The 11,237-nt window shown below is 41.6% G+C and overlaps 1 protein-coding gene across 1 annotated transcript; it reads left to right on the plus strand.

The window, feature by feature from the left end:
- The first annotated feature begins 2,265 nt into the window (after nt 1-2,265).
- NEUROD6 (neuronal differentiation 6) lies at nt 2,266-3,279 on the plus strand. The gene has a single exon (XM_010204732.2). The coding sequence runs from the start codon at nt 2,266-2,268 to the stop codon at nt 3,277-3,279; it is 1,014 nt and encodes a 337-aa protein (XP_010203034.1).
- The last annotated feature ends 7,958 nt before the right edge of the window (nt 3,280-11,237 follow it).

The following is an 11,237-nucleotide window of genomic DNA, read 5'->3' on the forward strand; positions in this document are numbered from 1 at the left end:
ACAGCTGGTAAGAGGTTTGCTCCTGTTATCCTGAGGTCTGGGACAACATACTGCACTCAAACAAAAAAAAAAAAATCCCAAAAAACCCTTTACAAAAGCAACCCCATACAAAACCCACATCCCCCAAAAAATCACTCCCAGAAGCATCACATAAAAACTACTTTTTGTGACCGTGCTGTGTGTTATAACACCGGTATTACTTCCCCATTCCTGCCTTCCCTTTCTTGCCTCTTTTTTTTCTTTCCTGGGTACCAGGTGCACCGAAGTGACTCAGATCAATACAAGACAGCACTTTTCGTATAAACAATACCGTATTAACAACCACAGGGCAGCCGTACCTGTAGGCAGGGATAGCACCAAATGTTGGCACGTCTATCCGTGCAGCTAGACTGCTAAAAAGAAGCAGCTCCAGTGGAAATGCACCTACTCTATGTGAAATGCTGGTGCAGATTTTTTTTCTTTACCCTTTTTTTTTTTTTTCTATCAGTCTAACCTTCTGTGTTGATACATGAATGCTGGTACCCACTTAGAGGGATGCCAGATGATCAGTGCAGAATGAAGGTCCCAGGAGAAAGGCTCACGTGGTTTTCTCTGCCCCGTGACGTCACTAGCAGATGGCATGGGTACCAGCTCTGGCAGTTGGCATCAATGTCACTTTTTAGAGATCAATGAGATAGTGCAGATATACACAGATCTAGACTCCAGGAGACGATGCGACATTCAGACTGAAAAGATTTGGAAGGCAAAAAATGAAAACTGATTGTTGAATGAAATAAAAAGCTAAGGTAATACAAATAAAGATATATTTCAGTTGGTGCTGGGTGTGCATGCAAGTGTTTAAAGATACAGTATCATTGTCTTGTATTTTATGTATGTTATTGACTGTCTAATAACTCCTCCTAACATTTTATTCTTCTGATGCAATTGCATACTTTCATTGGTGTTATGTAATATTGCAAGTGTGTAGACAATACTGATAGAGTTAGTTTTTGACTGGGGTTTTTGTTTAGTTTTGTTCTATTAAAAAAAGTCCCTGCATTCGTTTTGCTAGGCTCTTTGAGGACCGTGGGATCCAAGCTTTTGCTGCTCCCAAACTGCAAACAAAAGCAAAATAATTGGGAAAAGGAAATTATTTTCCCCTTCCAGGCTGGATTCTGAGCACACGTGCAGGATTTCAGTCAGAATCTACAGACCGCTCCTGTCAGCTACGAGCTGGAGGGAGACGTCTGAGCCTCGCAGAACATAAACACTGCTATAGCGTGCAGGGGATTTTTCACCTCCCCCCCACCACAATTGATGGGGGAGAAAAAAAAAAAAAGGAGAAAAAGAGAAAGGAGGAAAGAATGAGAGAAAAACGCAAATAAGTCGATTGTAACCAAACAGATACTATCAATTAGAATTTTGGCTGGGGAAAAAGGAAAAGAAAGGTAGGGAGATTTTATTTCCTAACTCTCATCTAAATACGTCTAGGGTTAGATGATTCTGATTTTTGTTGTAATATGAAATAAGCAATAGGTGATTTCTCTACAAATCATGAGGACAAAAATATTAGTTTTTAATTATGTTACTAGCTGAGTGATCTGGCAGGGGATGATGTTCTATTAATTATTTTTTCCTCATCCACTCTAACTTACTAGAGTTTAATACTTTGATTCGCAAGGGAAGAAACATGAGGGGTAAAAAAAACCCCAAACTTTGAAATATAAGTGAAAAAGTGATGAAAAAAATGTAACTATCAGTTAACAGAGATATGGCACTTTTCAATTTTAAGACTGCTCTCGCTCTCCTCTTTTTTGTCACCCAAGGGAATGTGGATTAATGGAATTTCTGTGTTGCTTTATCATGTTTTGCATTTCTTTGAATTCCACGGTGGCAAGGGTTCGAAGGGCTTGCTTAAAAATAAGATAAATGAGCAGGGAGTTCATTGTACATTTTAAATATTGGTTTACTCTCTACTTCTCTGTGAGAAATGTGGCTTTTTAGTTGCAAGATCCTGAATGTTTTGAACGATTTTAGAATTCTGGACAGCTCTTATTGTCTTTATTTTTGTTTTTATAAAAAGGCAAACATGTGCAACTGGCATCTTATGCAAAAAAGCCTAAATTGTGCATTTATATATAGACACACACACTCATACAGTCAGAGCGTGCACGCAGCCGCAGGAAAGGTGCATGAGGATGTGTGTAAGTCGGCAAACTTTAACCAAAATGGAAATATTTAAATATTGTGCTGGCATTTTTTCAGGTAACTTAAGATTATAGAACCATGTTAACACTACCGTTTGATGAGTCTGTTGTAATGCCAGAATCCCAGATGTGCAGAAAGTTTTCCAGAGAAAGTGATGACCAAAAGCAAATGAAGAACCCAGAAAGCTTTTCAAAGCAGATCGTGCTCCGAGGAAAGAACATTAAAAGATCTCCTGGAGAAGACACGGAAAAAGAGGAGGAAGAGGAAGAGAGAGAAGAGGAGGATGAGAATGGCTTGCCTAGGCGAAGGGGCCTTCGGAAAAAAAAGACGAGCAAGATAAGGATGGAAAGGATCAAATTCAGGCGACAAGAAGCCAACGCGCGAGAGAGGAACCGGATGCACGGCCTTAACGACGCCCTGGACAATTTAAGGAAAGTGGTCCCTTGTTACTCTAAAACACAAAAACTGTCCAAAATAGAAACTTTAAGACTAGCCAAGAACTACATTTGGGCTCTTTCTGAAATCCTGCGAATTGGCAAGAGACCCGACCTGCTCACCTTCGTCCAAAACTTGTGCAAGGGTCTGTCCCAGCCAACTACAAACTTGGTGGCGGGATGCCTGCAGCTGAATGCCAGAAGTTTCCTGATGGGCCAGGCGGGTGAAGGCGCCCATCACACCCGCTCACCCTACTCCACCTTCTACCCCCCTTACCACAGTCCTGAGCTCGGCACCCCCCCGGGGCATGGGACTCTCGACAACTCCAAGTCCATGAAACCTTACAATTACTGCAGCGCTTACGAGTCCTTCTATGAAAGCACTTCCCCCGAGTGCACCAGCCCACAGTTTGAAGGTCCCTTAAGTCCTCCCCCAATTAACTATAATGGGATATTTTCCCTGAAGCAAGAAGAAAGCTTGGACTATGGCAAAAATTACAATTACGGCATGCATTACTGTGCAGTGCCACCCAGGGGTCCCCTTGGGCAGAGCTCGATGTTCAGGTTGCCTACAGAGAGCCACTTCCCTTACGACTTACATCTGCGCAGCCAGTCTCTCACCATGCAAGATGAATTAAATGCAGTTTTTCATAATTAATGAGGAAAATGAAAATAAACAGTGGTCATTCACCTCCCCATCTAATTAAGAGCAAGCAGATGCTTGGGCACTGCATAATTGGCACAACTCTATTTAACGTGTTTACTAGTTCCTAAAGTGTGTTTCAACTATTGTGGGGATTTTCTATGTATTAATAAATCCTTTTTTTCCCTGATAAGTATTTTTCTTTTCATTTTTGTTTTTGGGGGTTTTTTTGTCTGTAAACACTGTGAGATTCTGTTTCCTCCCAGAGGTTATTTCCCCTTCTTTTTTTTTTTTAATATAATGTCTTTTATTTCCCTGTTTGCTTGATTTATTAAGCAGTGTGTCTGAACGATATCGCTGAAATAAAAGCATACACACTGTGTAAAGTCAATGTCTATTTGATTGTACAGTAATTATACAAATGCATGCTATTGAAATCAGATTAATAAAAATGATGTATTTATAATTGGTAGAAAATATATATTATGTATTTGAGGAGAACTGGATTAGAAATATTCAGAACTTTAAAGAAATTATTTCAGAACTGAGATGGGCTTGCAATATGCAGAGGTGAGAGTGCAGCAATATTGAAAGCTATGCAAAAAAAAAAAAGCAAACAAAAAACAAAGCAGTTTTTTGGGTTGTTGTTTTAGGGTAAGATAAGGAAAATCAGTGATTGTCACTGACATTATTCAGTCTGACCTTTAGAGTGTTGCTGGCAGGGGCCACATGCTAATATTTTAGAAGATGTTGTCAAAATTTTGCCTCAGTTATTTTGACCATATATAATCAGCACTTTTTTTTGTATTATTCTGACTTCAAGATGTAAAGGTTTTGTTATAACAATGTATAACTGTGGTTTCTCACTACGTAATTTAAATGCAATTAAACATAGATGTTTCCACTTTTAAAATACATCTATTAGCTGTGATACTGTGTTTTGCCTGATACTTCTTATTTCACAGTATACAGCTGCCTTTGGTCTTGCCTACACAGCTTTCTTCCCTGCACCCCCATAGTGCTTGAGCCCCGGGGATGGAAATCATGAATTATCAGGGCAAACTTCGTGCTATTTTCAGAAGGATGTATCAGCAACACAGCAAAAGCAGACCCAAAATATCACAGAAACAGCTGTGTGCTAAATGAAACACAGGTTAGAGGAAGAAAGCAATTGTATAGCTCAACAAAACGCCAAATTTCATAGGGGAAAGGGCCCTGAGCAGACGGGCAGGCCCTAGCTGTCCCTCCAGCTCTGGTTTATGGAGGAGTGCAGAAGGGAGAGAGGACTAAAAACCACAGAGGGAAGGACTCCCTGAACACTGCTGAACTTAGTGCTGGCTAATATCCAGCACGGAGAAACTACAGATGCGTCTGCAACTCACAGTAGTTCAGCAGCTACAGGGATCTGCACAGCCCCTTGCACCTTATCAGAGTTGAGCTCAGCCGAGTCTCAGTTGTTTTCTAACTGCACAGAGATACTTCTCCATAAGCTCCATGAGTGACAAAACGAACAAACAGTTGAGCTAAAAGTCTACAGCCTTTAAACCTGTGGGCGAGGCCTCTTGATTTTGAGGGATAAATAGCCGTTCCCTGACAAGCACTCACCTGAAGTACCAAAATGCTATGCTGCCAATGATCAGGGAATCATTTTTGTGAAGTCCCTATATAGAAAGTGCAAATTCCACCTGCAAGTTAGAGACTCCTGAGTCAGTCTGTGTTGCAAGTTGTTAGTGGCATCAACCTCAGACCCTCAGTTGATTATGCAGCTTGAAAAACAGAGAGGAGGGGTCCAGTTTTTTCCTGATTATTTGCCTAATTTCACAAGGGGGGCATGCTGCAAACAGTTTGCCTTGTCAAGCATCACAGCTCCTTCAGGACAACAGCATTGTCTTCTAAATCAGACAAGGCTACCTCAATCTCTGGAAAGGGGTAACAGATCCCAAAATTTGGATCAGGGTCTAAATGCTTCCAAATTTGCACAGGGAGGAGGGTCGACGTGGGGTTTTGCTTAATCAACACACTCTCTAGACAGAAATATCAGGCCCAAAGTTGAGCCTTTTGAAGCAGAGTATTGAGCTCAGAAGATGTATCTCAGGATTATCCCACCTTTATTCAGGGTTAGGAACTATGTAAGTAACACGCAGGGGCTTTCTGCCTTGAGTGAGAGGCAATAGTGATGACTGGCAGCTCAAAAGCATCGCCAGGTGTTTTGCACTGAATTTAGGAGAGGTTTAGGGAAAGAGAAGAGGGTAAAATACACTGCTTTTGCCGTTATTCAGAATCAGATGATATTCAAAGCATGGAAAGGTGACAAGATAGAGCAGAAGGGGAAAGAAGTTGGTCAAAGAGAAGCAAGCATGCAGTCCTGAGCGCCGATTCCCATGAAGAGATATGGAAATATACATCACAAGGAGCTACAGGCAATCAGGCCTGGCAATAGGGGATCCTTTGGGGAAGAGAGAGGCAGATACTGTCTCACCGGGCAGTAAGAGCAAACTTATCTAACAAGTTTTAAAAGAGAAGCCTCAAAATCAGTCAAGCACCTGGGAGCAGCGTGGCTGCACTGGGGAAGGATGTGTTTGCATAAGTTGTGAACGAAGCGAGGAGGCAGCTGTAAAGTCCTGAACCAGGGGAAGGAAACACCCGCCACAGTGCATTCAGCAGGCACCCAAGGGGTGTTTAGACTTCAGGTTCGTTCTACAGTCCGGGGGTGTCCAGCTCTGTGGCCATGTTTTAACTCAATAACTCATGGGTCAGTTCCAGTTTCCCCTTCTGGAAGCCAAAGCAAAGGGAAAAAGGGGGAAAAAAAGAAATAATAATACTAAAAAAATCCCTGCCAGTTTGGATCTTTCTCGCTCACTCCATGACAGATGGGGAGGCAATTCGCAGCCAGATTCCCCCTCTGGTAGCTCAAGGCAGGCAACACGCTTGCTCAGGGCATCGCAAATTGGAAAGTCAGTCCAGAATAAATAATGGAGCAAGCCATAGGAAAATATTGAGACAGCCTAAAAAAAAATCCCTGACATTCCCCATCTAGGAGAGTATGGATTATTTAGAGACATGGAAGTAGGGGATTCCCTTGAGAGCGGGCTCTCTCACATACCTTCTCTTTTACGAACACGACAAACATTCCTGTGCTCCTTCACTGGCCAGGCAGAGAACATAAGGTGCTCCAAGCTTTGATGTGATTTATAAAAGCCTTTGAAGTCGCCTTATTGTAGGGAACAAATCTGAGCGTCGAGAAAGTTCTGGTGCTTTAAGCTCACAGGAATAGAAGCCAGGGGGTTTCTTCACCCATAGTCTCTGCTTTATGAGGTTTGTCTCCTTTCAACCCTGTTCATACAGCAAAACAAAGCTGCTCATTTCTGCCTGCCTTGTTCTCCTCTTAACTGCCTTCACTTCCTTGAGGATAGAAATATGTAAAATAGCAACTGCTCCAGAAAAATTAGGTGAGAAGTTTCTATTCTCCCCTGTCCTCTAGCACAAGAGTAATGAAGCCTTCTGTCAATTTTAGAGGTGGGAACCCCAAAGCTGGCAGAAGAAAAGCAATTTCATATGTGGTTTTGTTACACAGTGGAACTCTTTACCATTTATTATTTCCCAGAGTAACATTTCAGTGAGATTTTTAAAAAGCACTGTATGTGTTTATGGTATCAGAAATACACTAATTATTTAAGAATGGCTGTACCAGTTCAGATTAAGCATCCATCTAACCTAATACCCTGTTTCCAACATGAAGGCATAAAAAAACCCCATATCAGAATAGGATGAGGAAAATAAATCTTTGTTTCACTAATAAAAATGCAGGAAAAGAAACTAAACATCATGTTCCAGGATTCCAGCCAGCCCTGTTGAAGACGGGGATGTGCCTGAATTGGAAAAGGGGTGGGAGGCACGGCAGCATTCCACAGGCTTTACACCCTTTTCTCTGTAACGTGGGGCTCACCAGTAATCACCGAGTAGGATGGATTGGGTAGTGTTAGGCTCCATCTCAAAAAACCCCTAACCCCTTCAGGAGTAAAATTCAAAACCAGTGGTCCCAGTCCCACAGTCCTACAAATCCCAGTGTGACCACAAAGAGAGCAGGAGGGGTAGTCACTGCTTTGCCAGAGCTCAGACAAGATCTCAAATCTCCTCTGCGTTACAGTAGGAATAGACTCATTTTAGGACACATCCTGGCTATGCTCCCTTTGGGACTGTCTGCGTTCTTTCACTTCATAGCTATCTGCACAAAGATTTTTAAAATGAACAGAGATTGCACAGGCACAAACGTGACGGCAGGTTTTGTTCTAAACTAGCAATTCCCTTTCCCATTTTTACCCTTGCTTTACTCTTCTCTTCTCCCCTTTGCCTGTAGGGCTCTCAAATGGCAGCAAATTAAGTGAAATGCCATCAATAAAGATGAATGAAATCCCAGTGAAACACATGGCAGAATCTTTCCTTGCAAAAGCAAATAATACTTGCCTAAATTAAAAACTAGCTGGTTTTGTTTTTCAGATTGTGAATTTAGCTTAACTCAAGCCTCAGGTTACATTTTATGGTCCATATCCAAGGTCAAAACAGGTTTAATCCCAGGACCAAAATCCTACAGCTTTTCATGTACCAGCAGCAGAGATGGTACTGTTTCTGGATGAATTATCATGAAAGCAGCTCCCCTTACAAATTTTCAGCAATTTCCAAATTAAAAGTAAACCCAAACAAACAAAAAAATGCAACAAAACAACAACAAAACACCCCACCACCCTCAATAATCTGGCTGTAGATCTGACCCAGAGCTGAACCGTGGCAGCAGGTTGTGATTTTGCTCTGGAGAGACACAGATCAGCGTGGAGAACAGCTGGCACCGTGCCACCATGGAATCTCAAGGGCAGACCTGTCGTGTCTCACTGATACAAATCTAACTACCGTACATGGGGCTGCTATGCAGAATTGCACTCCCAAGCCCTCTCTGCCTCACCATCAGACCTGAGTGAGCCATCTCACAAAACTCTTGCGTGCCATACCAAGACGATGGCCTATTTTCCTGCAGAGCCTTCTCTCTTACTCCAGAGGATGTGCAAAAATGAGCTAGGGAAAAGGAAAGAAAAGCTAAATTCCCAGACAAAACAGCTGTGGAAAAGAAAAAAGTTTTGGGGGGTGTTTTCATGCCTGCAGCGTGGAGTCCCTCTGACTTGTCATCACACACAAAGGTTGTTACAATTGTTAAGAAGTTTCCTTTTTCCTCCCTCAAAAAAACATTTTCTGCTGGCTACTTTATTACTACCTCCTTAAACTTCTACAGTTATCCCTGTAATTTTGCTACTGGAACTATTTAATTCCAGAGCATCACGTACGTAGAACATACTCCACGGAAACAAGGCAAATACAGCTGTAGCTGAAACCTGGGCTACCTCAGGAGGCTAAAAAACAATTGGAACAGAAAAGCAATCTTTATGATTTATCATTTTTCTAGGATATTCAGTGCATCCCTCAGCCCAGAGAACATTGTTCTTTCTGGGCTATTTTTTGCATTTTTGTAGAGCATTACCAAGCAGGTTTGCTTTTTTTTTTCATTACTATTTATAATTTTTTAATTGGAATTAATATGTGAACAAGTGTGTCTCAAACTGGTGAGACTTCATGATCTGTAAGTGTATCCACACGTTAAAATCTATACATTCTGAAGTGCTTGGACACTCTGTTTGCAAATTGAAGTCATAATCAATTGAATTGGAGGTCCTTGCACAGATAGAGAATCCAGACTAAATCAGAGATTACAACATAAATTTTGTACTCTTGAAAGCAGGAATGTGAGGACTTGTGTCTGTTCTTTTTCCATGGGAGTTCAGCAGATACCAGATTGGGTTCTAAATCACACGGGAAGCTAAACGTAGTCTTATCCACTACGTTATTTATTTACAGCCACATGAGCAGATGCATAATGCTTAGATGCAACTGAAATGACATTTGCAGGGCAGACAGCTTGCAAACAAAGAAACTACGATGGGATCTTCCTCAGAATCCATGGGGAAGCCCACATGAATGATAGTGGATGTTCGCCCCACACCAGGAGAAGTATATGGGAGAGAGAAAAGCATTGTCCAGACACTGAGAACAGCAGGAGCAACACTCTTGTGAATTTTAATAATTAAGCAATTGAGATTCCATCCCCAAATTCTCTACGTCAGTCATGGTGCAAAGCCCTTTCCCTTTGGATTTATGAAGAGAGCTGTTCTCGTGCTTAGCATCTTTGTCTTGATAAGAGGCATGATGTTGGAAGAATAAATATGTTCTCCACAACAGATTTAAAAACCATTTTGGTTCACTTCACACCCACAAAGTGCACACACAGAGGCACACCCTATATCCACTGGAATGCAGATTTTGCAGGTCCCCATCAGAAAGTAGGGATATAATTTGTCTGAATGCATGTAGTTACACTAATTTTGGGCACAAAATTTAGAAGTGTGATAAAATAGTGAGTAAATAGCCACTCAGTATGTCCAGTCAACACTTCCATGGGTGTTTAGCTACATGGACTTTCAGTCTGTGGAATCAAACTAGTCATAACTATCAGGTTCCCTCAGCTCCTAAATTTGGTATATTCTTACTCTCTCTACACAATCAGTTTTTCAGTTTTTCCCTTTGCCAATATACTAATCAAAGCTAAAAGGATGACCCAGTACCCACAGCTTACCTCACACTCCTTTTTTAGGAGAGACTTAAGACCACCAAACCCAGAATCCAGAAGCACAAATACTGCAACCATGGATACAGAACCCCAACATACCAAACAATGTGAGATGCGATAAAATGCCACCAAAAAATATGAGCATGGCTTTCCTGGTGCATAAAGTAATTGAGCGCAGGATGCACTGTGACACCTTGTAGAAAGGTAAGGAAGTAATTGGCTTCTGTTGGGAAAAAAAAAGCAACTTCATGGTCACAACAATTTCAAATATCTCCTTAGAGACAGAGAAGTTAAATGTGAGCTGAGGTGCCAGCATGCTTTGCCTGGACAGCAAGTGTGTCCCAGCAACAACTCTATCCCCACTTTGAAGGATGCAGTTGCTTTGCACAGCAGGTCATCTACCCCATAACAGTTACTTCAGCCTTCATGCTGGATTAACAGGCACTTCACAACAGCTGAGCCTGCAAAAGATGCCCTAGAGGAGATATGTTGCTGTACAATACATCCACATCTTACTTAATCACGGGTTCCCCTTACCCTCAGGTACTCACACAGATGTCAGCATGTTCTGTAAGATGGTGACTCCACCATGAGTAATGGCCTCTACCACAGGCACAGCCTGATGCAAAAGCTCTTCAGTGGTTCATTTAAGCTGTGCCTAGTGGCCTCCATGAGAGACGAACAGCAATAGCTGAGCAAGTGTAATATCTCACCATTGCTACGGTCATATTCCCTATACTCTTTTTCCTATCTTTCCTGTTGGGATGTGCCCTCCCTTCAAATATAAAACTGTTCTAGGCAGAAATGCTGCTACCAATGTCAGTATTAATATATTAAAGATGTTATTAATGGATCAAGGTATAAAAGAGATATTTTACGTGGGACCACACACATTTCTAGCTATCCCACACTGCAAACATACACACTTTTGTCTTTTGCCTTATAGTCACCAGTGAGATGTCTGGGAAGCCATTCCTCCTTCCAAAAAGGTAAGCTACTGTCAAGAAAGGACCACACACAAGGAGGGAGAACTCTTGTACCCAGATATCCTAGATAAGTGTTATACCTGCCCCTTCTCTCCTGCAGGCTGGCATGTGAGAAGGTAGCAGTGGACAATAAAGTCTGCCTTGATTACTCATTCCACCTGTTTTTTAACCCTGCTCCTTCATCATGTGTAGATAATCTGGACTCTAGGTCACTCAACTGTTATGTGACATTTTATTTAATAATCCTCCAGATATTTTAAAGTAAACTGCAGTTCAAGTAATAATCTAGCATTAATGTTTTTAAAAGAAGAAATCCT

Source organism: Colius striatus, chromosome 5 (assembly GCF_028858725.1).
Source record: "Colius striatus isolate bColStr4 chromosome 5, bColStr4.1.hap1, whole genome shotgun sequence".
NCBI lineage: Eukaryota > Metazoa > Chordata > Aves > Coliiformes > Coliidae > Colius > Colius striatus.